At 43.9% G+C, this 26,957-nt stretch overlaps 1 protein-coding gene across 1 annotated transcript in view; it reads left to right on the top strand.

The window, feature by feature from the left end:
- LOC126162862 (transforming growth factor-beta-induced protein ig-h3) overlaps positions 1 to 26,957 on the top strand; it is a 330,320-nt gene that overhangs the window by 289,472 nt on the left and 13,891 nt on the right. The window contains exons 3-5 of the mRNA XM_049919639.1: positions 12,032 to 12,337; positions 23,946 to 24,155; positions 26,412 to 26,699. Coding sequence (XP_049775596.1) covers positions 12,032 to 12,337; positions 23,946 to 24,155; positions 26,412 to 26,699 — 804 coding nt within the window. The remainder of the gene's footprint in view (positions 1 to 12,031; positions 12,338 to 23,945; positions 24,156 to 26,411; positions 26,700 to 26,957) is intronic.

The raw sequence follows: 26,957 nt of genomic DNA, 5'->3' as shown, positions 1-26,957 counted from the left end.
GATTATTATTATTATTATTATTATTATTATTATTATTAGTATTATTATTTCTTTTTCTCAGACGTTATGTCTGGTTAAAAACGGAAAGTGACGCGGACCTTGATCAAGCGTGACTTCCCTTTAACTGTACGGTATATGTTACATTGCATTTAGGAACTTTCGGGCAATTGAACATATATAAATACAGATTTCTGTAGTTGTATATATACGTTTGGATGAAGCTGTATTGCGTTGATTTACTGGTTGATATTGTGCGGTATGACTCCTGTAGTTGATAGTATAATTGGTATAATGTCAACTTTATCCTGATGCCACATGTCCTTGACTTCCTCAGCCAGTTGGATATATTTTTCAATTTTTTCCCCTGTTTTCTTCTGTATGTTTGTTGTATTGCGTATGGATATTTCGATTGGTTGTGTTAATTTCTTCTTTTTATTGATGAGTATGATGTCAGGTTTGTTATGTGGTGTTATTTTATGTTATATTGGGTCTGTTCCAGTAGAATTTGTATTTATCATTCTTCAGTACATTTTGTGATGCATACTTGTATGTGGGAACGTGTTGTTTTATTAGTTTATTTTGTATGGCAATTTGTTGATGTATTATTTTTGCTGCATTGTCATGTCTTCTGGTGTATTCTGTATTATTATTATTATTATTATTATTATTTCGTGTGGCTCACTGGCCTGGTCGTCTTTCAGTTGGACGCGACTTCGGCGACTAACATCTCCATAACCTACTTTAGTTACCCAATCTGCGACAGGGACCTTAAGTTTAATGTGAAATCCAAACCATGTGTCGTTTCTGGCGACTCATCACACCACTGAGAGATGGAAGCTAGGGTAAATCACAAACTGAAAAATAAATGGTCAGACAGTGATTCGATCCCACGATCTCTTGGTTTCCAATCAAGAGCTTTACTGCTAGACGATCAGGCCCAACGTCATCTGAATAAGTTAATGTGAAGTACAAAAATGTGCCTTGGAGATAGTTCAAGAATCTAGGTTTTTCTGACGTTTTCTTCACCACCCCATCTATTGTTGATGACATTTAAGTAGTCGACCTGCGTTGATAGTGGGGGAGACCTCTGTGCTTCAGAGACTCAGTAATGTTTCTGGTCCTAGTTTTCGACAAAAAGATTGCGTCAGTCCTTCTTGTAATCAGTTTGGATGCGAGTGGATGATTTTCACACACTCTGTGTACATGATCAGTTGCTTAGTCACTGGTGTTCTTTGTATCCTTCTTCATATGTCCAAATATCTATCATCATTCCACAACTGCAATACCACATGGGATTATATCCAGAATCTTGACTGTAAAATTAGCTAGCAGATTAAAATTGGTGTCGGACCAAGACTCGAATCCGGGAAGTGCCCTACCAACTGATCCAGCCAAACATGACTCACGATCCATCCTCACAGCTTTACTTCTGCCAGTACCTCATCCCCTGCCTTCCAGACTTCACAGAAGTTCTCCTGTGAAACTGCAGGACTAGCACTCGTGGAAGTACCACCCAGGAGGCTCGCCACTCTTTGGCGGGTTTGTGTTTGACTACCATGGGTCGCCAGCCTTTCAGCATCTTTCCCTTCAGGCTGCATGTTTATCCCCTTGCTGTTCCTTTTCCTCTCCCTTGGGGTAGATGTCTGAGGTGTTTCTCGGAATGTGTTCTGCATTTTCAGTAGCTGGCATAAGAACAGTCTCGCCACTGTTTTTCATTCCTTTTTCCCTTTCTTCGTTCACCTTTCCTATCCTTCCTGCGCTTCAGCGTTTGAGTCTCCTCTTTTTCTTCTTCCTACCTGTGTGCTCCTGAAGGCTGGCCCATGCGTCTGACGTGTAACAGGCGACTGGGCAACGCGTAATTCCCAGCCCTGAGTCGACAGGTAGGGTTAGCACGTATCCCCTCGTACAGGCCAGGCCCAAGAAGAGATGACTGCCTGAGCTGCTACCTTCCCAAATTACCGACTGATCCCTCTGTCAGGTGTTCGGGAGGTGTGACCTAAAGTGTGAACAATCACCTAAGGTGTATGAGCCCCCAGTTGGAAGAAGCACGCCATCGGAGATGCTGGCAATCAAGGGGATTTTCTCGCAATGAGCCAATCATGATCTTCACAGTCCACGTCTACCAAACGTAGACGGTATGAAGCTCTCGATTCCAAGATCCTCCCAGGTGCACAACGGTTCCCTGTGGCTTCACTTACTGAAGACAGTCAATCCTTTGCAGCGGTGGATCCGTTTGTTATTCAGAAAGGCGTTGATACAATTGACGACCTTGTGAAACCCTGCTCTCATTTTCGCCGGCTTTTGGAGACTACTACTGATTCTGAAGTACAACAAATATCTGCAGCTTCGCTTCTCCATTGTGTCAAGGCCCATAGAACTCTGAATTCCTGCGGTGGTGTTCTTTACACTAGGTTGATCGATGGTCTGACCGTGGCAGAAATCCAAATGCGTCTCTCTGATGCGGGTGCCATTGCTGTCCACCAGGCATTGAGAAAGGTAGATGAATATTCAGTGCCCACACTCACTCGTTCTCTCATCTTTGATAGTGATGCTTCCATCCAAGCTCAAAGCAGGCTATGAAGTCATCATAGTGTGAACATACATTCCAAAACCCGATGCGCTGCTACCAGTGTCATCGTTTCAACCACACTCAAATGTCTTGTCGACACTTGGCTGAATGTGTAACCTGTGGTAGGATGTGCATGAGAGTGATTTTCCGCCTCCTTCCCTCCGCTCTATCAACTGGAATGGCGACCATGCTGCCACCTCTCGAGATTTTCCTATGTATCTCGATGAGCGGGCTGTCCAGGAGATCTGGTTAAAGGAAAAAGTGCCTTACCCGGTTGCTCGCAAATCATTGACTACTCTAAACCCTGCATTCTACCATCTGGCACTTACAGTACTGTTCTTTCTACATCTCGCTCCATGAAGACATATCCACGCAGACTTGCGACCTCAAATTAATCACTGCGGTCGTGAAATAGCTGAAATCGCCTAGTGTCATGGTAGCATCACTGTATCCTCGTCCAGCTGTGCAACAAGCCACCAAACATTTTTCTCTTGGGGTGAAGTTACATACACAACTGGCAGGCCAGAAAGGACAGGAATAGTACTCCTACGTCCCTCCAGCCAACAAACATTTGAGTCTTCCTCTGCCAACAGGAAAGGCTCCAAGAAGCCAAACAAAGGCAAATGGTCTCCTTCTTCGCCAACTCGGAGACCTTCTTCGACAGTGTCGCCAGGTGACATCCTCGCCCAGTCAACTTCCGTGTCGCCAGTGTGCACCGCCAACCGTTTTTCTGCCCTGGACTCCGCAGACCAACAGAGGGAGAATGCCGACGCCCCTGTAGATCTCATGGACTAGGTGTTCCAGCCTCGGCGCCCTGTAGCAGTCTTTGAAGGCTGGCACTCGGCAGCTCCCGAGGTGACACTCTTTCATTTTTTCCCTCCTCCCCTTTTCTCGTTATGACCATCCTCCAGTGAAATGTTTGTGGCCTTCGATCAAACAGAGAGAATTTATGGCTGCTCTTAGAATCTTTCCGTCCACTTGTTCTCTGCCTCCAGGAAACAAAATTGCGTCCTCGCGACCACTTTGAGCCCTCACTTTCCTTCCCAGTCAGTTTTGACCTCCTCCCCTCCTCCCTCCCTGAGGACGGCATTCCATCTTATGGGGGAGTCATGCTGCTCCTATGGGATGATGATCATAGTCATCCCATATCCCTGACTACCCACCTTCAAGCTGTTGCAGTTCACCTTTTCCTTCCTCACTTGATAAATTCCCTTTGTACTGTTTACATCCCTCCATCATTTGATGTCACCAGGGCAGACTTCCTCCAGCTTATTGGGCAGCTACCTCACTCCTTTCTGCTGCTCAGTGACTTCAATGGGCACCATCCCCTTTGGGGTTCTCTCAGAACCTGTCAGAGACGCTCTCTTGGCTGACCTTCTCAATCAACTTAATCTCCTCTGCCTTAACAATGGAGTACCCACGTTCGTTTCAGACTCCACACACAAGTATTCCCATTTGGACCTGTCCTTCTGCACTGCCCAGCTTTCCCGTCGTCTCGAGGGTTCCATTCTCTCTTAAAACTACTCGAGCGGCCATTTCCTGCGTGATATCCGTCTGCTGACTGCTACCCCACCTACATGCACACCCAATTAGCCGACTGGAGACTTTACACCTCCAGGTGACCATCGACGAACATTTCCCCAGTTGTGATGACCAGATAGAATATCTTGCAAACGTTATTCTTTCCACCGCAGAATGTTCCATTCCTCGCACTTCCTCTTTACCTCGGCCTGTCCCAGTCCCTTGGTGGACTGAGGCGTGCCGCGACGCAGTTCGCACGAGGAGAAATGCTCTCCACGTTTTAAACAGTCGTCCTACAATGGCACACTGCATTCATTGTAAACAGTTGCATGCACAATGTCGTCGCGTTCTTCGGAATAGCAAAAAAGCTAGCCGGATTTAATTCACTAGTTCTTTTAACAGTTCCACTCCCTCTTCCATCGTGTTGGCCAACCTCCAATATCTCTCTGGGACCAAGGTCCTGTCCCCAATTTCCGGCGTGACACTAGCAGACTATGTCTCGGTGGACCCTACTGCTATCTCCAACATCTTTGTCCGTCATTTTGCGCAGATTTCGAGCTGCTCCTACCATCACCCTACCTTCCTCCACGGGAAACTAGTGGAGGCGGCTCAGGTGATACCCTTCACTTCTCAGAATCATGAGTGCTACGGTACCGCCTTTACTATGAGGGAGCTATAGATAATGCTCTCACTACATCCAGATGGAGCTAGGTAATGCTCTCACTACATCCAGGTCCTCCGCCCCATGGCCAGTCGATGTTTACATTCAGATGTTGCAGCACCTTCCTCTTCTGGGCATGCACTTTCTCCTTCATATGCACGACCGCATCTGGGCAGAGGGCACGTTTCCCAGACGCTGGCGTGAAGCCACTGTCATATCCATACCTAAGCCTGGTAAGGATAAACACCTTGCTTCTAACTACCACCCCATTTCTCTCACCAGCTGTGGTTGCAAAGTGATGGAATGCATGATTCATGCCTGGCTGGTATTGTGGCTCGAGTCTGACAATTTACTAACCAATGCACAGTGTAGATTTCGAGCGCGCCGTTCTGCTGTTTGTCCACCAACGTCATGAATGGTTTTCTACGGAAATCCCAGACTGTGGCCGTGTTTTTAGATTTGGAGAAATTCTACAACACATGCTGAAAGAGTAGTATCATCCGTAGTCTCTACATGGGGACATCTGTGACTGGATGCCTAGTTTACTTCAGGAATTTTTAAAAGACAGAGTTTTCAAGGTACGTGTGTGTTCTGCCTTGTCGGACGCCTTTATTCAGGAAAACGGTGCGCCTCAGGGTTCCGTCCTCTTTGCTACCGCCATTAACTCCATTGTGGCCTGTCTCCCGCGCGACATCTTCAGCTCAGTTTTCCTTCACGATTTTGCCATCTATTGCAGTTCTTCACGGACCTGTCTTATTGAGTGGCATCTTCAGCGACATCTCGATCGTCTTTACTCACTGGCCATCAACAATGGCTTTCGTTTTTCCACCGACAAAACCGTTTGTATGAATTTATGGCGGCGCAATTGGTTTCTTCCAGCGTATGTATATCTTAGGCCTGTTGCTCTTCCGTTCGTTGAAACTACGAAATCCCTGGGGCTCGTACTCGGTAGAACTTTCTTGGTCCTCCCACGTGTCTTACCTGGCGGCCCGCTGAATGCAGTATCCTACGTCTTCTCAGTGGTACTTCCTGGGGAGCAGATCGAACTATCCTCCTCAGTTTGTACCGGTCCCTTGCCCGTCCGAAACTAGACTATGGGTATTTCGTGTATGCATCTGCTCGTCCGTCCCTCTTACGCCGTCTCAATACTAGCCACCATCGTGGCATCCGTTTGGCCACTGGCGCCTATTACACTAGTCCAGACGAGAGCCTGTATGCGAAAGTTGGCAAGCTACCGCCGTCCTACCGCCGTGACTTTCTTCTCAGCAGATAAGCGCGCCGTTTGTCTGCCATGCATTGTCACCCGTCTTATGACTTCTTTGATCACCAGCATGGGGCGACTCCCTCTCCTGTTACCTCCTGGAGTTCGCTTTTACCTCTTGCTCCGGCAGCTACCTGCCACTTTCTCGATGGGTGTGTACCCTTCACCACATTGGCTTCGTACGGCGGCCCGTGTTCACCTTGGCCTTCAATCGCTTCCTAAGGACACTACTCAAGCCCCGCTCCAGTGCCTTTAGTTTCACGAGCTTCGCACGGAGCTTCGCACGGAGCTTCGCACGGAGCTTCGCACGGAGCTTCGCACGGAGCTTCGCACGGAGCTTCGCACGGAGCTTCGCACGGAGCTTCGCACGGAGCTTCGCACGGAGCTTCGCACGGAGCTTCGCACGGAGCTTCGCACGGAGCTTCGCACGGAGCTTCGCACGGAGCTTCGCACGGAGCTTCGCACGGAGCTTCGCACGGAGCTTCGCACGGAGCTTCGCACGGAGCTTCGCACGGAGCTTCGCACGGAGCTTCGCACGGAGCTTCGCACGGAGCTTCGCACGGAGCTTCGCACGGAGCTTCGCACGGAGCTTCGCACGGAGCTTCGCACGGAGCTTCGCGATAGTGCCTTTGTGTACAATGATGGTTCTCGGACTCACTGCGGTGTCGGGTGTGCCTTTGTCACTGACACTAACGTTTATTGGTATCAGCTTCCGAAATACTGCTCACCATTTACAGCAGCCCTCTTCGCCCTGCATCAGGGCACGCAGTACATCTGTCGATACACGCTTTTCAATTGCGTCATCTGCTCACTCTCTGTGCCCTTCAAAGCCCGTGTGTGCTGTACACCATCCATCCCAAGTGCAACAAGTCCAGAAAAGCTGTCACTTGCCCAGTCTTGATGGAGCCAGTGTGATGTTTATGTGGTTTTCTGGTCACGTCGGTCTGAGAGGAAACGAAACCGCTGATGCTGCTGCCAAGGTTGCAGTCCTCGTACCTCAGCCCACTAGTTCTTACGTCACCTCCAATGATGTCTGCATTGCCGTCTGTCAGCAGGTGGTGTCATTTTGGCGTCACCACTGGTCCTCCCTTCATGGCAACAAGCTCCGGGTTATCAAGCCTCTCCCAGTGGCATGGACGATCTCCTCTCGGCCCTCTTGCCGTGAAATCATTTCAGCTGTATCGGGCACCGTCTTTTTAGCCATATAAATTCGTTAAGTGGTGTTCCCCCACCACTTTGTGCTCATTGCGCTTAACCATTGATGGTCCGCCATTTCCTGAGTGAATGCCCCTTTTTTAACCATGTACATTCTCTTTCGTGTTTGCCGTCTGAGTTATCGGCTGTTTCAGCGAACGACGCGCGGGCTGTCGACCGCGTTTCATTTTTTATTCGTCGTAGCAATATGGTGAAGGACATTTAATCTTTAGTTCAGGACCTCCGTTTCACTATGGTGCATTTTATAGACCTTTCCCCACGTCCCTGTTTTTAGCTATCTTCTCTTCCGTCGATTGGTATTAATGTGTAGTCGTTTTTAACTCCTCTCTTTCTCTTCGTGTACTACAGTTCTGAAAGGGGCGCTTGTGACCCTAGTTATTTTTGCTCACTAAAAACAAAATGAACTGATCAATATTTAGTTACCTTTTCCGTGAAGGCTTTGTTTTTTCAGGTGATCCTTCATTTGATCTACGTATTTTAAGCTGTAATATGAAGAGCAAAATAGTCTCAAAAATTCCCTGAGGTACAGTTATAAGCCAAACAAAAATAAAATCCTCCAAAATGGCATTCACGACACAAATATCTTTAAAAGTCTGTTGCCATTAAAACTACATTCTTGCAGCGCTAAGCAGTCGTAGAAATGCGCCCATAAGGTTTCACCATTAACATATTGGAGGGCAATCAAATGTGTTAACAAGGTTAAGAGAAACAGTCACAAGCCACAGGATATTAGTCACCAGAAACAAATCGTTTTATATAATCAACGAAACATCATCTAGGCTGGAACTATTAATCGATGATTGGCAAGATCCATCGCCGTCTGTAGCCAAAGGATAAAGCTGTTCAGTTGCACAATTGTCTCACATATATTTCCTGAAGTTGCGAAGATGCTTGAGATGTTTGAAGCATGTCATGTTGCTGTGGTAGTGACTACATATCTTCTGAAAACATCACCAGCTGGCAGAGCACAGAACTGCTCTCCGTCATAGCCTGCCGTCTGCTGCAGAAAGACTTCCGCAGATTTCATTGCTGGGCCATCAACAAGTGTGCGCTTGCAAACCATTCTACGAAACATTATCGATGTAGGCTTTCGGAGGTGAAGGACCACTCCTGTACCCTTGATGACAGAATTGACACAAAGCTTTACGCCTCGCCTGAGCCCGTCAACACCGACTTTGGAATGTTGATGACTTCAAACATGTTGCCTAATCGGACGAGTCTCGTTTCATATTTTATCAAGCGGATGGACGTGTATGCATATGGAGATAACCTCATGAATCTATGGGCCCTGCGTTTCAGCAGCGCACTGTTCAAGCTGGTGGAGGCTCTGTAATGGTGTGGAGCGTGTGCAGTGGGAGTGATATGGGACCCCTAACGTGTATAGATACGTCTCTGACAGTTCACACGTACGTAAGCTTCCTGTCTGATCACCTGCATCCATTCATGTCCATTGTGCATTCCGACGGACTTGGGAAATTCCAGCAGGACAGTGCGATACCTCACACGTCCAGAATTGTTCCAGGAACACTCTTCTGAGTTTAAACACTTTCGCTGGCCACTGAACTCTCCGGACATGAACATTATCTCCATCTATATCTACATCCATACTCCACAAGCCACCTGGCGGTGTGTGGCGGAGGGTACCTTGACTACCTCTATCGGTTCTCCCTTCTATTCCAGTCTCGTATTGTTCGTGGAAGAAAGATTGTCGCTGTGCCTCTGTGTGGGCTCTAATCTCTCTGATTTTATCCTCATGGTCTCTTTGCGAGATATAAGTAGGAGGGAGCAATATACTGCTTGACTCCTCGGTGAAGGTATGTTCTCGAAACTTCAACAAAAGCCCCTACCGAACTACTGAGCGTCTCTCTTTCAGTGTCTTCACTGGAGTTTGTCATCTCCGTAACGCTTTCGCTATTACTAAATGATCCTGTAACGAAGCGCGCTGCTCTGCGTTGGATCTTCCCTATCTCTTCTACCAACTCTATCTGGTACGGATCCCACACCGAACAGTATTCAAGCACTGGGTGAACAAGTGCACTGTAACATACTTCGTTTTCGGCCTGCATATCCTTAGGATTATTCCATGGAATCTGTCTGGCATCTGCTTTACCGACGATTAATTTTATATGGTCATTCCGCTTTAAATCACTCCTAATGCCTACTCCCAGATAATTTATGGAATTAACTGCTTCCAGTTGCTGACCTGCTATATTGTAGCTAAATGATAAAGGATCTTTCTTTCTATGTATTCGCAGCACATTACACTTGTCTACAATGAAACTACAGTATCGTCCGCCAAAAGCTTCAGTGAACTTCCGATGTTATCCACAAGGTCATTTATGTATATTGTGAATAGCAACGGTCCTACGCCACTCCCCTGCGGCACATCTAAAATCACTCTTACTTCTCTCCATTGAGAATGACAAGCTGCGTTCTGTTATCTAGGAACTCTTCAATCCAATCACACAATTTGTCATAGTCCATATGCTCTTACTTTGTTCATTAAACTACTGTGGGGAACTGTATTAAACGCCTTGCGGAAGTCAAGAAACACGGCATCTACTTGAGAACCCGTGTCTATGGCCCTCTGAGTCTCGTGGACGAATAGCGCGAGCTGGGTTTCACACGATCGTCTTTTTGGAAACCCATGCTGACTCCTACAGAGTAGATTTCTAGTCATTATACTCGAACATAATACCTGTTCCAAAATTCTACAACTGATCGACGTTAGAGATACAGGTCTATAGTTCAGCACATCTGTTCGACGTCCCTTCTTGGAAGCGGGGATGACCTGTGCCCTTTTCCAATCCTTTGGAACGCTACGCTCTTCTAGAGACCTACGGTACACCGCTGCAAGAAGGGGGGCACGTTCCTTCGCGTACTCTGCGTAAAATCAAAGTGATATCCCAACAGGTCCAGCGGCCTTTCCTCTTTTGAGCGATTTTAATTGTTTTTCTATCCCTCTGCCATCTATTTAGATATCTACCATTTTGTCATCTGTGTGATAATCTAGAGAATATTATTGAGCATATCTGGGATGCCTTGCAACGTGCTGTTCAGGAGAGAACTCCATTCCCTAGTACTCTTTCGGATTTATGGTGTCGATTCCCTCCTGCACTACTTCAGACGTTGTTGAGTCCATGCAACGTCGTGTTGCGGCACTACTGCGTGCGTGTGGGGGCCCTACACGATATTAGGCAAATGTACCAGTTCGTTTGGCTTTTCAGTGTGTGTGTGTGGGGGGGGGGGGGGGGGAGGGGGGCATGTCTATTGCTGTGGCCATGTCCGAAAAAACACACCACATACAGGGCTATTACAAATGATTGAAGCGATTTCATAAATTCACTGGAGCTCCATTCATTGACATATGGTCACGACACACTACAGATACGTAGAAAAACTCATAAAGTTTTGTTCGGCTGAAGCCGCACTTCAGGTTTCTGCCGCCAGAGCGCTCGAGAGCGCAGTGAGACAAAATGGCGACAGGAGCCGAGAAAGCGTATGTCGTGCTCGAAATGCACTCACATCAGTCAGTCATAACAGTGCAACGACACTTCAGGACGAAGTTCAACAAAGATCCACCAACTGCTAACTCCATTCGGCGATGGTATGCGCAGTTTAAAGCTTCTGGATGCCTCTATAAGGGGAAATCAACGGATCGGCCTGCAGTGAGCGAAGAAACGGTTGAACGCGTGCGGGCAAGTTTCACGCGCAGCCCGCGGAAGTCGACGAATAAAGCAAGCAGGGAGCTAAACGTACCACAGCCGACGGTTTGGAAAATCTTACGGAAAAGGCTAAAGCAGAAGCCTTACCGTTTACAATTGCTACAAGCCCTGGCACCCGATGACAGTCACACGCTTTGAATTTTCGGCGCAGTTGCAACAGCTCATGGAAGAGGATGCGTTCAGTGCGAAACTTGTTTTCAGTGATGAAGCAACATTTTTTCTTAATGGTGAAATGAACAGGCACAATGTGCGAATCTGGGCGGTAGAGAATCATCACGCATTCGTGCAGCAAATTGGCAATTCACCAAAAGTTAACGTGTTTTGTGCAATCTCACGGTTTAAAGTTTACAGCCCCTTTTTCTTCTGCGAAAAAAACGTTACGGGACACGTGTATCTGGACATGCTGGAAAATTGGCTCATGCCACAACTGGAGACCGACAGCGCCGACTTCATCTTTCAACAGGATGGTGCTCCACCGCACTTCAATCATGATGTTCGGCATTTCTTAAACAGGAGATTGGAAAACCGATGGATCGGTGGTTGTGGAGATCATGATCAGCAATTCATGTCACGGCCTCCACGCTGTCCCGACTCAACCCCATGCGATTTCTTTCTGTGGGGTTATGTGAAAGATTCAGTTTTAAACCTCCTCTACCAAGAAACGTGCCAGAACTGCGAGCTCGCATCAACGATGCTTTCGAACTCATTGGGGAGGAACTTGATTATCGGCTTGATGTCTGCCGAATCACTAAAGGGGCACATATCGAACATTTGTGAATGCCTAAAAAAACGTTTTGAGTTTTTGTATGTGTGAAAATATCTCAAATAATAGTTATTGTAGAGCTGTGAAATCGCTTCAATCATTTGTAATTACCCTGTACATATGAATTAAAGAACTTTGTTCGCTATCTTCTTCCATAATTAACATTAGGGCTGTAAGACGACAATCTCCCATAGCGGTAGGTCATTTCGTTCCATTGGATACGGATGAAAAGTAAACTTTGATTAGTTTCGATTTCGCAGAACCCCTTCCGGACGGGACCCATGGAGTAGGATTAATGTAAAGCAACGCTACACAGGCACGCAGTACGCGAACGGCGCGCGAGTGGTGCTGGAGCGCGTGGACGTGCCCGGCGGCATCCTGGTGGTGGTGGACGGCTACCTCTTCCCGGAGGACCTGCAGGCGGAGGCGGCGCCGCCTGCCGCGCAGTCGCTCGTCAAGGTGACGGCGCCCCCAGCAGCCCCCACTGCGCCGGCGCCCGGCCATGACGCCAACTCCACCTTCCTCGAGAACGTCAGCCACGTGCTCTCATTCCTCAAGAGCGGCGTCCGTGTCTTCAGGGACTTCCTCTCGCGCTCCAACGTCTCCCAGCTGCTCAAGGACGGTAAGTGCAGTGTGCGAGGACCAAATCACACGTCTCTCAAAATCAGATTCTTCGTTAATTTCGGTTTGGATTTCAAAAAGCTCCCTCCGTAGAATATTCTGTTTTTTCAGTTCACGAAGCAGATTCTACAGACTTTAAGCAAGGGAATATTGCCAACTGGTATTTTCTGTGCTTTATCTAAAGCGTTTTATTGTGCAGTTTGCAGTATTCTCCTACAGATGTATGTGAAATCCTGTTGGTAACTGATTTTCATATTCAACTATACTCAGATCCACGAACGATAGCGGTTTGTGCAGACAGAGAAAAAGTAGAGAGATGGCATTGCTGGCGGTACACGCATACACGTGCTTTGAGATTAGATTAGTTTTTCATTCCATAGATCCGTGCTGAGGAGCTCCTCGTGGATGTGGAACATGTCATTGTTTTATGCTGAAATAACAATACTAATAGTATGAATATATACAATACATCATTTGTTTCTATTAAAAAATTCGTCAATGGAGTAGGAGTAGTTGACCACGAGTCTTTCAGGCTCCTTTTAAGCTGATCTTTATTTGTAACTAAATTTGTTATGTTTGCTGGCAAATTATTGAAGATGAGTGCTCCTGAGTAGTGGACCCCTTTTTGAACTAAAGTAAGTGCTTTTAAGTCCTTGTGCAGATCATTTTTGTTCCTGGTATTGTATGTATGAACTGAGCTATTTGTTGGAAAAAGAGATATATTATTTAGGACAAATTTCATTAAGGAGTAAATATACTGAGAGGCAGTAGTTAGTATACCCAGTTCTTTGAAGAGGTTTCTACAGGACGTCCGTGAATTTACTCCACAAATAATACGTATTACACGTTTTTGGACTCCGAAAACTTTTCTTTGACTTGAAGAGTTACCCCAAAATATTATACCATATGACATTATGGAACGAAAGTACGCAAGCTTTTTCATTTTTATGTCGCCTATGTCTGCTAATACTCGAATTGCAAATACAGATTTGTTAAGGCGTTTCTGCAGTTCTGTGGTGTGCTGCTCCCAACTGAATTTATCAAGTTGTAATCCCAGGAATTTGACTGTCAACTTCTATCTGCTCTTCTTTATACTTTATGCATATGCTGGGTGGAAACCTCTTACAGGTTCTGAATTGCATATAGTGAGTCTTTTCGAAGTTTAATGTCAGTGAGTTGGCTTTAAACCGTTTATTAATATCCATGAAAATATCATTAGCAGATCTTTCTAGAACTACACTCGACATACTATTTATTGCAATACTTGTCATCTGCAAACAAAAGGAACTCTGCTTTTCTCAGTGTAACCGATGAGAGATCATTAATGAACACAAAAAAGCAATGGCCCTAAGATGGATCCTTGTGGGACACATGTAATTTCTTCCCATTCTGATGATTGATGACTTAATTCCCTAGTCCCTTGCACTGACACCATTTGTTTCCTGTTTGTGAGGTATGACTTGAACCATTTTTCAGCACTGCCCATGACACCATAGAATTCTAATTTATTTAAAAGGATGTTGTGATTCACACAATCGAATGTCTTTGACAAATCACAGAAGATACCTGCTGCTTGTAATTTGTTATTTAATGAATTAATTACATTTTCACTGTAGGTGTAAATAGCCTTCTCGATATCAGAATCCTTCAGAAATTCAAACTGTGTTCTTGATAATATGTTATTTGTGGTCAGATGGTTGAGAAGCTGCCTGTACATTACTTTTCTAAAATTTTTGAGAATGCTGCAAAAAGTGAAATCAGTCTGTACTTTGATGGTATCTTTTTATCCCCTTTCTTGAATAGAGGCTTAACATCTGCATATTTTAGCCAGTCAGGAAATGTCGCAGTTATAATTGACTGGTTATGCAAGTAACTTGGAATTGTACTAAAAACAACTATAAAACGATGCAGAGTGTTGCATTAAGAAACTCAGGAAGTGTTTACATTAAAACAGTTCCTTCACAAAAGGGAATATCATTGCAGGTGTACCACAGAGACCAATACTGGGCCTACTGTTGCTCTTGTTACATATAAATCGTCTACGTCTACATACATACTCTACAAGCCAGCAAGCTGTATTCGTTGTGGGTACCTTGTACCACTGCCACTAGTTTCCTGTCATGTTCCACTTGTACATGAAGTGAGGAAAAAGGATTGTCTATATGCTCCTGTACAAGTCGTAATTATTCTTACCATGTCTTAACGGATCATATGAATAACGTACATTGGTGGCAGTAGAATCGTTTTTGCAGTCTGCCAATTCCCAAAATTTTCTCAATGGCGTTTCATGAAAATCACGTCATCTCCATCCAACGATTTCCATTTGAGTGATGGAGATGCCTCATTAACAGTTGTACATTGATCAGACTTGCCAGTAACAAATTCAGCAGCATGCTTCTGAACTGTTACAGTGCCTTGTTTTAATTCGACCTGGTTGGAACCAAAATATTCAACCAGTAGTCAAGAATGGGTTGCACATGTGTTCTATATGTGATCTCCTTTACACATAAACTACTCTTTCATAAAATCCTCCCAATAAACCAAAGTCTAAGATTCACCTTCCCTACTACTGACATTACACACTCGTTTCATTTCATTTTCTTTGCAGTGTTACACATAGATATTTAATTACTATAATTGTGTCAGGATGCATACAGAAACAAGGAGGACCTTACGAAAAGGAAATAAAAAAAGCTGTACCCGAAGCACACCACAGAGTTCTGAGAACAACCAGAAAGAAAGCAACATCCACAATGTATATGGCATTGTAAATAATACCAGGAAATGTCAACTGCAGGCAGCAGCTCTTTAAATCAGTGGAAACATTATGGTTGGATCACAGACCTGGAAAGAATATTTTGATAACTTACTGGACTGCCTTGAACCAGAAAACAACCTAAAGAAAACTTGCCCTACTATAGCTGAACTTCTTGCAAATGACTCAATATACAAAGTAGTAACCAGCAGTCAGAAGAAACTGAAAAACCACAAAGTGGCTAGAAGTGAAAGAATACCAGTGAAATTACTGAAATATGCAATAATAAAGTTAATGAGAAAATGTTTCATCCTATTCTTAAAATTTGGCAAGATGAAAAAGTGCTGGTGAATGGAAGGAATCAGTCTTTGTCTCTATACACAATAAAGGAGATAAACGGAACTGTAGGAATTAGTGGAATATCCATACTAGTCACAGTGTACAAAGGACTCTCTTGTATAATATTGCAAAGACTCACTCTCCTATATTGAGGACATATTAAAGGACTACCAAAATGGTTTTCAGAAAAACAGACAGCATGTCTGCGTAGAGTCAATCACTGAAAAAGTATGGGTGTAAAACAGCAGCAGCAATTACCTGTATTTCTCCCAGTGTGTTCAATGTTCACAGTTGAGTCACCTTTCGTCAGTACAGATATAGTGAAAAACAAATCATACATGTGTTGCGCTATTCACCAATAGCGCACAGGGTGACTCATGATAATAGAGTTGGCACCAAGATCTACAGCCTTTCTGCCATAAGCAGAAATTGTTTCCAACAAGATTGGTTATATTTTGTGAAAATACGCATGGGAAATGTGGTCTCTGGCCTCCACCTAAGATTATGGTCCTCTTTGGTTCTATTAATGATGATTTTTGGTTTGTGTAAGGCAGGTGTCTGTCACATGCCTTTGCAGGTGTGGCATGTCATACATTTGTCAGATCATGTGGACTGTGAAGGAGTGGTGTGCAGAGCATAAGAATCACAGACACTTGAGAGCTGAGCAGATTTGCTATTGCAATAAATTTTCTTGGCACCAGTCATCCTATAGAATATAGCAAAACAGAGAATCTAGCACAAATTTCCAGCTATTGGGATAGTGCTACTATGGAAGCAGTTGAAATAAGATTGTCAAGTAATCTTGTAAATAGACATAGAGGTTTCAGAAACTCATCAGCCTGGTCAAAATATGTATGGAGAAGCCAGTGAGCAGGGTGACATACTGCAAATCTTCATCAGACTGTTTTGAGGACAAAACTGCACTGAAGCAAGGTGGTGCTCTGTCTCCACTGACCTTCAACTGTGTCATAAAAAAATTAATAAGAGAAACCAAATGAGCAACAAATGAAAACATCACAGATAAACAACTAAATATATTGGCCTATGCAAATGACATAATTTTAATAGGAAATAACAATGGTGAAACTGAAATGCTGTTCAAGAAACTAAATGAAACCACATGAAAATAGATGTAAAAATTAGTGAAGCAAAGGAAATGTGTAGGATCGTACAACAGGAAACCATGATAATCTTCACATACAGAACTACACTTTCAAGAACACTCCCAACTTCAAATAGCTTGCCATACACATAAATGACTGCATTAGAAGATAATTCAAATACCAAACTAGACTATAGAATGAAAATAAAGCTTACTTTTCTCTCCAAAAGCTTCTGTCCTCCAAACTCTTGACCAGGAAAACCAAGCTGAAACTCTAAAACAGTCATCAGGCCAGTACTGATATATAGTGTGTAAGCATGGAGCTTGAGCAATAGAGGATGACCACCATTTATGTCTTTGAAAATAAAGTGACAGAAAAGTCTTTGTGCCAGCATTTGACCAATTGACACAAACCTTGGCTTGAAGATAAATGAAGAACTAGTTAAGCCAGCCAGCCAACCCTTGGTAGTAGGAAACTGCACATAACAGCAAGAACTGTAGGCAAGCAGTGAGAGTGTTAAGAGGTTGTCACATCCCAAAGAAGCCGAGAGAATGAACGAGTGTCAAACAGTATACCACCAATATTGTACTTGAACATTACAGGATTGTTTTTTGTACTTATCTACATTAGTTTACAGTTTTCTATGTGTAGAGCAAACTGACATTCACCACAGTAAAGAAAAATTCTGTATGTCATTTTATATCCTCCTGTAGTCACACAACAAAGACACTTTCCCTACACAGCAGCAGCAGCAGCAGCAGCAGCATCATCAGCAAACAGTTGCAGACTACTGCTCACTCTGTCCATCAGATTATTTATGTATAGAGAACAAGAGTGGTTCTGTCACACTTTCCTGGGGCACACCTGATGATAACCTTGCCTGTGATGAACACTGTCCATAGTTTGTCTAGCCACCTTCTCCACTTTCTGGGACCTTCATTAAGTCTGCAGTGGGGCACTGTCAGTTGCTTTCTTCTATCATGTATCCAAAAAGCAGGAATAACTCCCTTTGCTGATAATACAAGTAATAAATAAAGACTAATGAAGTGACTCTTTAAAATATAAAAATTTCTTGAAATTTAATAATTGGTTCTCTGCAAATGGACTGTCACTGCATTTAGATAAGATACACTACATACAGATTAAGCTTATCCATTACAGATGACTGTTAACTGAATGTAAATACATAAAACTGCAACCAGTCACTTTTTTGAATAGGTAGTTATTATTCCATGAAATGGTTTTCAGACCTTTTCAGGTTCATCTTCTGATGGTTTTCTGGAAGTTAAATAACTTTCTTGCATATTGCTGGTTGCTGGCTCTGTGACACGAAGATGGAACATGCTTTGATGCGTTACCTATTCAAAAAAGTGACAGGTTGCAGCTTTATGTATTTACAGTATATACAATTCAATATTGTAGGTGATCTGACCACATTATCACAAAGAATGCATGGAGGTAAATCAATAAATGTAACAGAGTATTCTAAATTTTTAGGTATTCATACTGATAAGAACCTGAACTGGAAGTCACATATTACAGATATTCTTAAATATCTACACCATGCAGCTTTTGGATGATGGGTAATATAAGATAGTGGAGACTGAAAATGTCTGGAAGTTGACTTAACTTTCCCAATTTTCTTTCACTAATGTCTTAAGACAAGATTTTCTGGGGATAACTCATGATTGAGGGGAACGCATTTGTTGTGCAGAAGCTTCTAACCAGGATAATATGTAGTGTCCACTCTAGAACATGTCTTTCAGCCATAATGTTTGATGTTACTCTTGTGGTCGTTACGTGAAATACATGTTGAAGTGTTTGGCAATAAAATGTACACAGAGATGTTAAATACTACCATTATCCTATCTATGAATAAATCTACTACTGGTGGAATCTATAGTTTTTATATGCAAATAAACAGATATATATTTAAAATATGTACAATTACTGAAATATTATAAAATACTAAATTTAAAAATCCATTCATAAATCTATCCTGTGCCCTGCTTAAAGACCATTGTTTTCCACTGGGGAAAAAAACATTGCTGCTAAATCTTCTGTGAGAATATCCTTGGCTACCACAGGGCCCCAGTCTTTTCAGCATTACTTCCTTTCCATGATGCAAGCTTATACTTCCACTATCCCTTTCCTCCTCTGCCTCTCCATTAGATGGTTTTCTTGGTGTAGACACTGGTTGGACATGCCTTATGATCTGGGACTAAAGTTTCCATGCCCAGTGTTTCCTACAACTTTTCATTCAGTTAATGGATGGGCTCGTTGTTGAGTTTGACCTACCACCAATTTTCAAAATTTAGCCATGCCGTTGTGGGGGCGGTCATAAAGTACCTGCGTGGTGGTGGCCCCCCTGACCATGTAGGGATCATGCAGTTGATACCTGAGCTGAAAACTTCCCATGTATGCCATGTAGTATGTGCTCATCATGATTGTGGCATGGGGACTCTGAGCAATGGATTACTGGGCAGGTAGCCCTTGCTGACACTGGGTCGCGCCCATGGAAAGAGCCCCCGTTTGGAGTGGGTAGCACCATGGCGAATGATCCACAGATGAAGTGGATGAAGTTATCTCCTCCTGGTGGTCATATGGCCCCAACAGTCTCTATGGAAGGAAAGTCTTCATTTGATGCAGATAGATAAACCATGCAATGTTCCATTCCCTGGCTATGATGTGAGGGGGGCATGAGCTAAGTAGCATAGAGAAATACTCCCTGCAATACTTGGTTTACACAAGGGCTGATGAGGATTCCTTCTTCACCACAAAGCCCTTATTATTAGTGGAGAACATATAAAAGTTCGAGGAAGTTGCAGCCATTCCTAAAATGAAAAGTGGGTCAATTTTTATCAAAAAAGGATCCCCTGCCCAGTCAAGAGTGCTGCTCACTTGTAAGAAGTCGGGTGACCTACTGGTGACTGTCACTCCCCATAATAGTCTAAATACAGTTCAGGGCATCATTTTTCACAGAGACCTGCTCTTGCAATGTGGTCATGAGCTACATGTCAACCTGGAATGATGGCATTGTCTGTCGTGTCCATGGGCAGTCGGAGGACAACAGAGTTGCTACTGGTTACTTCGTATTGGCTTTTGAGGGTGATTCATTGCCTGAAAAGGTCAAGATGATGGTATACTGATGTGAGGTGAAACCATAGGCCCCCCCCCATGTGGTGTTTGAAATTCAGGCACATGTCTTTGTGCTGCAACATTAGCTCCATCTGTTTAAATTGTGGGTAACCACTGCATGCAAATGCCACTTGTGCCCCTCTCCCCACCTGTGTTAACTGTGAAAAGCACCATTCTTCCCGCTCACCAAATTGCGCCATTTTCCAGAAAGAGAAGAAAGTAAGACTGTGGTCAAACTAACTTGTCAAGAGGCCAGGAAGAAGGATGAGTAGTTGCACACAGCATGTATGACAGTGTCATATGCTGCAGCTACAATGTTGTCACTCCCTTTGGTGATGGTACTACCACTCATTACACCTCATACAGTGGGTCCACAGGGCTGCTAAATCTTGTCTGCCCCCTCCCCCCACTCCCTGATGGTTGGGGGGCTTTCCTCTTGCTGCTCCCTCCACAACCACTTTGGGATTGTTGGCTTCCCTCCCAGTGGGGATATTGGCCCCACCTCCCAACTGCAGACAGTTCTCCTTCCCTGGGACACTTCTTTCCAAGGATTCTGTTGGTCTACAACTGTACGCCAGCCACTGACTGAAGTACCCACAGGCTGCTGGTCACAGGGATTCATGATCACCATCATTGCCTGAAACTGATTCAGAGAAGCCATTGGAATCGTCCAAGGAGAGAAAAGATTAGTAGTAGTGCTCCAAGGAGGAAGAGATTTTGGTGAACTCCACACAACCATATCCTGCCTGCTCCACTCATGTGGCTGAGGCAGCAACTCTGGAACCTCCTGAGGCCCCGGGTCATACCACGGAACACAGAACCGGTGTGTGTTGATGTCATAGCCCCTCGGCTAGTGGCAGCAGGTCACCATAGGGCATAATCTGCCTCCTTGGTCCTTTCATGGACTCCTGCTGTGCCCTTCAGGAGACTTTGTTTCCAGCAAAGTGGACCCCAGCCCTTTGTGGACACCAGGGATGTTGCTGGCTCCACATTGGCCATACTTGGCTGACCCATGGTCATCTCGTCCTTCACAAGGACCCACCCCACTGTCATTGTGGTTCTTGTTTGGCGGTGGTCAACATTTTGTAAACTGTCCCAACCCAGCCATCCTCCAGTGGAGTCTTAATCTCCCAGAGTTGCTATGCCTAGTTTTATGAGGTGATGCCTCAGTGGCTGACTTAGTTTTGTTTTATTTGTGAAGGGGGCCTGTTACCACTCTCTTTAAGGAAGGCCCACTTCACCATATCAGCCCACTGAGGGGTTGGCAGAACACTCTGGTGCCTCCTCTACCAGACCAGGCTGCAACTGTCTTGGTGACCCACCTCAGCCCTCACCCTGTCTGCTCTTTTACTCTTCCTGCCTCTCTCGCATGGTCTGTTCAGCTTGTTAGTCTTACGTCTATCTGTGCTTCTGTTTCCCTGTCTGTGTTGCCAGTCTTTCCTAGGCAGTTTCTGAGTGGGTTACCTCAGGTAAGTGATGGGCAGGGGTGGGGGGAGGCCTGCAAGTAGGGGAGAAAAAAAAAAAATATATATATATATATATAATAGAGGGAAACATTCCACGTGGGAAAAATATATTTAAAAAGAAAGATGATGAGACTTACCAAACAAAAGCGCTGGCAGGTCGATAGACACACAAACACAAACATACACACAAAATTCTAGCTTTCGCAACCAACGGTTGCCTCGTCAGGAAAGAGGGAAGGAGAGGGAAAGACAAAAGGATTTGGGTTTTAAGGGAGAGGGTAAGGAGTCATTCCAATCCCGGGACCGGAAAGACTTACCTTAGGGGGAAAAAAGGACAGGTATACACTCACACACACACACACACACACACACACACACACACACACACACACACACACACACACACACACATCCATCCGCATATACACACACAAGCAGACATTTGTAAAGGCGAAGAGTTTGGGCAGAGATGTCAGTCGGGGCGGAAGTACGGAGGCAAAGATGATGTTGAAAGACAGGTGAGGTATGAGCGGCAGCAAATTGAAATTAGAAATTAGCGGAGATTGAGGCCTGGCGGATAGCGAGAAGAGGATATGCTGAAGGGCAAGTTCCCATCTCCGGAGTTCTGACAGGTTGGTGTTAGTGGGAAGTATCCAGATAACCCGGACGGTGTAACACTGTGCCAAGATGTGCTGGCCGTGCACCAAGGCATGTTTAGCCACAGGGTGATCCTCATTGCCAACAAACACTGTCTGCCTGTGTCCATTCATGCGAATGGACAGTTTGTTGCTGGTCATTCCCACATAGAACGCTTCACAGTGTAGGCAGGTCAGTTGGTAAATCACGTGGGTGCTTTCACACGTGGCTCTGCCTTTGATCGTGTACACCTTCCGGGTTACAGGACTGGAATAGGTGGTGGTGGGAGGGTGCATGGGACAGGTTTTACACCGGGGGCGGTTACAGGGGTAGGAGCCAGAGGGTAGGGAAGGTGGTTTGGGGATTTCATAGGGATGAACTAAGAGGTTACGAAGGTTAGGTGGACGGCGGAAAGACACTCTTGGTGGAGTGGGGAGGATTTCATGAAGGATGGATCTCATTTCAGGGCAGGATTTGAGGAAGTCGTATCCCTGCTGGAGAGCCACATTCAGAATCTGATCCAGTCCCGGAAAGTATCCTGTCACAAGTGGGGCACTTTTGGGGTTCTTCTGTGGAAGGTTCCGGGTTTGAGGAGATGAGGAAGTGGCTCTGGTTATTTGCTTCTGTACCAGGTCGGGAGGGTAGTTACGGGATGCAAAAGCTGTTTTCAGGTTGTTGGTGTAATGGTTCAAGGATTCCGGACTGGAGCAGATTCGTTTGCCACGAAGACCTAGGCTGTAGGGAAGGGACCGTTTGATGTGGAATGGGTGGCAGCTGTCATAATGGAGGTACTGTTGCTTGTTGGTGGGTTTGATGTGGACGGACGTGTGAAGCTGGCCATTGGACAGGTGGAGGTCAACGTCAAGGAAAGTGGCATGGGATTTAGAGTAGGACCAGGTGAATCTGATGGAACCAAAGGAGTTGAGGTTGGAGAGGAAATTCTGGAGTTCTTCTTCACTGTGAGTCCAGATCATGAAAATGTCATCAATAAATCTGTACCAAACTTTGGGTTGGCAGGCCTGGGTAACCAAGAAGGCTTCCTCTAAGCGACCCATGAATAGGTTGGCGTACGAGGGGGCCATCCTGGTACCCATGGCTGTTCCCTTTAATTGTTGGTTGGGTTGGCAGGCCTGGGTAACCAAGAAGGCTTCCTCTAAGTGACCCATGAATAGGTTGGCGTACGAGGGGGCCATCCTGGTACCCATGGCTGTTCCCTTTAATTGTTGGTTGGGTTGGCAGGCCTGGGTAACCAAGAAGGCTTCCTCTAAGCGACCCATGAATAGGTTGGCGTACGAGGGGGCCATCCTGGTACCCATGGCTGTTCCCTTTAATTGTTGGTTGGGTTGGCAGGCCTGGGTAACCAAGAAGGCTTCCTCTAAGCGACCCATGAATAGGTTGGCGTACGAGGGGGCCATCCTGGTACCCATGGCTGTTCCCTTTAATTGTTGGTTGGGTTGGCAGGCCTGGGTAACCAAGAAGGCTTCCTCTAAGCGACCCATGAATAGGTTGGCGTACGAGGGGGCCATCCTGGTACCCATGGCTGTTCCCTTTAATTGTTGGTTGGGTTGGCAGGCCTGGGTAACCAAGAAGGCTTCCTCTAAGCGACCCATATAATATATAATCATTGCATTCTAATTATGTGGGCTTCCAGCTGCTTCACCTTGCCTGCCTTTCTTCCTATATCCCCTCTTCTTTTTTGTTCCTTGTCTAGCCTTCATTGACCATTGGTAGACTTTAAAGTTTTCTTCCCCTCGGTTTTTGTGGTAGACCATGTCTGATCTATGGTCATGTAGACCTGTCTATCTGAGGAGAAAACTACTGATAACCTAGTAGTCTGGTTCCTTTGATCATCCAATCATAATAGGAATATTACTAAGCTTTTATTCATTGTTGTCTTGTGTATGTAGCTCACAACTATGGGGAATTTGTCACACTAGGCCTGTTCTGCACTTGGGCTAGAAAGTAAGACCCACATCACACAGATAGAATAATATTGCTATGATACTAAAAAAAGGAAGTACTGCACAAATCATTTTATAGTCCATCAGTATTTAAATTTCATTGTTTTGTGTCTTACAGTCAACAAAATGGCAGTTTTTGTGTAAATCATAATTACCAGTAATAATTTGTAAATACACATGTCAATTGTTCTTAACACATTGTCCATTACAGGTGAAGAGTACACAGTGTTTGTGCCAATCGACAATGCTTTCCAAAGGTGGCATCCTATTGACTGGGGATTTTATCCCTTCTCTGTGCCAGAATTCACAGAAAGTATCATGATCAACCACTTTGTGAAAGGGAACCTACGTCAAAATAAGATAAAAGATGGGCAAACAGCAGTAACATTGGGAGGGCGTGAAATTCACTTTTCTAAAGAAGGTAAGTAAATTATTTTTCTTTCTTCTTCCTTATTTATTTATTTGTTTACGAACAACTAGTTTATAAATGTATCACTTCTGTTAACACTTTTTACAAATAATACTTATGACAATTATGTGTGTAATGATACATTTGTTTAAAAATACAATACATATTGTAGGAATTTCTCCTTGCCAAAGTCATTTTATTCATCCTTCCACTTACGTTAAGCAGCATCGTGGTCACCGACATTGGCCAGAACATGAATTAATATAAGAGACACTTTGTTTGCCACTACCATGAATAAGTATAAGGATTGTAACTTCCTAGTTGATTCTACTGTGGTCTTATAAAAATGCTTCATAGCAAATTTTATAAGAGTCACTACTAAGAAACCACCTGTTGTTAGACGATTAATGTAGCCAACAAATCTTACAAAACAACTAAAAAATGCACCAGTTACCACTAAATGCAAGAATGATTCATCCAGTTACCTTTACTGCAAAGCATGTGTTTGATCACTTCAAAGGCAGTTAAAATGGAGGTGAATGATAAGATGATACAGTAATTTGTTAAACTTACTTTCCTAAGCATCATTGCCAGTATGAGATCTCTCAACATTTATACAATACATTGTCAAATAATTTGTCTTATTCCTAATTACTACTAATTAAAAGCAAGGAATTACAGTACGAACAAAAATAATACATCTTCTCATAAAGTGTGTATGCTAGACCATGTGTGTCACTTTATGTATTATTTATTTACTTATTTCCATCACATAAAATGTTTTCTAATGAGTGGCTATGGCAAATCCTGCTAACTACTAAAGAAAAAGAATGGTATATTGTAATTTTAGAATAAATTCTCTGCTGTTACATAAAATTGTGGCGTACTGTATTGGTAATTTCCTTGAAGAGGCACATTATAAATTGTTTATATTAAACTAAATTGAAACTATATCTAAACCTAGAGCAATCTTGCATGGGTACTCACCCATCTAAGTGTTGCTACTTCTATTTGATGTTACTTAAGGTTATCTTTTGAAGGAATTCTAACAATTTACACCATACAAGGTTTCCTGGGATATGTAAGTAATGCTGAATCAGAAAAATACTGTTTATCTACATCCATCAATAGATTCTGTTAACCTTGAAAATTATTTAGTCTATTACTTGTTCTGCTCCTGTGACATCATGCATACACCCACAAAGTTCTTAGATTGTTTTAGTTGTACTCAGATTAGCATTCTATTATCTAAACTGATCCTTCCTTGTTTCCTTGTTCTTCAGCTGCTCTTCTGTCCCTTCTTGTCAGTTCATGCTGTCTTTCCTTTCACTGTTATTCTTGGACATCAGCTGAGTTCCATCTTTATGGTTTCCATGTGTCTCTGTCAGATAAAATTCTAACTACTGTAGTGACACCTTCTGGCTTACATTGTTGAACATACCTGAAAATATTCTATTTGTGCATTGCACACTCGATGGTGATATGCTCTGGTGATCCAAGCTGTCTGTAGTCACACACATTGTTCCATTGTTTAATCCTATACGGATATGCTGAGTATGGTCTGTGACCAAGAATAAAGTGGACCATATAACATTACCTGTGAAATAAAGTCTGACCTGGCCATTCTGAAATAGTACCTTAAACTGTTGCAAGCCACACACCTGTGAGAATGAAGCAGGCCACTACAGATTACCAAATGCCCCTGTGACTTCCAACAGTGTACAGAGTACACAGTGCTCCCTCAGTGTACATGTATATGTTTTTTCTTTTATAATATTCAGTGCCTGATTGATCACACTTCCATCAATTTCTCTTCCTGAAACTGATGATGATTTTCATTGCACCCCCTCTCTTCTCTTAGCTACTTTAGTCTCTTGGACAGCAATCTCTCTTGCACTTTTCCAGGTTAATCAAAATGCATATTGTTTGGTAGGACATCACCAATGTGGGATCCTTACCACCCCCTTTATTAATAGTGAAGACCTGTGCTGATTTCCATTGATATGTGTTTATCCATTGCAACATATTTGCCAAGTAAGGTGCAGTCTTACCCTCCAGTGCTTCATAACTTCTGCCTTCATGCATTCTGGTACAGGTGACTTTCATTTCTTTAACTGACGTACAACTAGTGTTACTTGTTCTCTGAGAGAGAGAGAGAGAGAGAGAGAGAGAGAGAGAGAGAGAGAGAGAGAGAGAGAGAGATATTATGTACGCGAGCAATTTGTTATTGTATATTATGATATTTACATATGATTTACTTTCTTTCAGAAAATTCTGGACTTTCTGTGAATGGAGCAGCTATTGTAAATGGTGATACTCCTGTGTCTGGTGGAAATATAATGTTCATTGGAGAAGTTTTATTTGTTAATGATGGAGTAGTGCAGCGACTTCACATGGAAAATAGGGATAAAGAAACACCACCTCTCCTTGCCTTCCCGTGGTTTGGCTCCCAGTTTTTGTCACATGCATTTCTTGCACTGGAGGAAAAAGAGCAATTTACACACATTACCAGATTTGTAAATTTGGCTGATCTGGCTCCACACATCACTGGTTCAGGTAATGTCATTTTATAACATTAGATGATGATGATGATGATGATGATGATATAAAAGCCCTTGCTGCTGTAGTATGAAGTTTATGCATTTTACTATTCAGTTTCTAGAGTGCGGCAGTGTGGGAGCATTCAGCATCAGTCTTTAATGTAATTAATTATTTATTTTTGTCATTGCAAGCTCCCTTCTAGCTCTCATCAGCAAATATGGCTAGGGATTCTCACTGTTGTAGGATCTTAGAGGAGATGATTCCTGTTCCTGG

Source organism: Schistocerca cancellata, chromosome 2, assembly GCF_023864275.1.
Source record: "Schistocerca cancellata isolate TAMUIC-IGC-003103 chromosome 2, iqSchCanc2.1, whole genome shotgun sequence".
Taxonomy (NCBI): Eukaryota; Metazoa; Arthropoda; class Insecta; order Orthoptera; family Acrididae; genus Schistocerca; species Schistocerca cancellata.
This window is presented reverse-complemented; position numbering and strand designations above follow the sequence as displayed.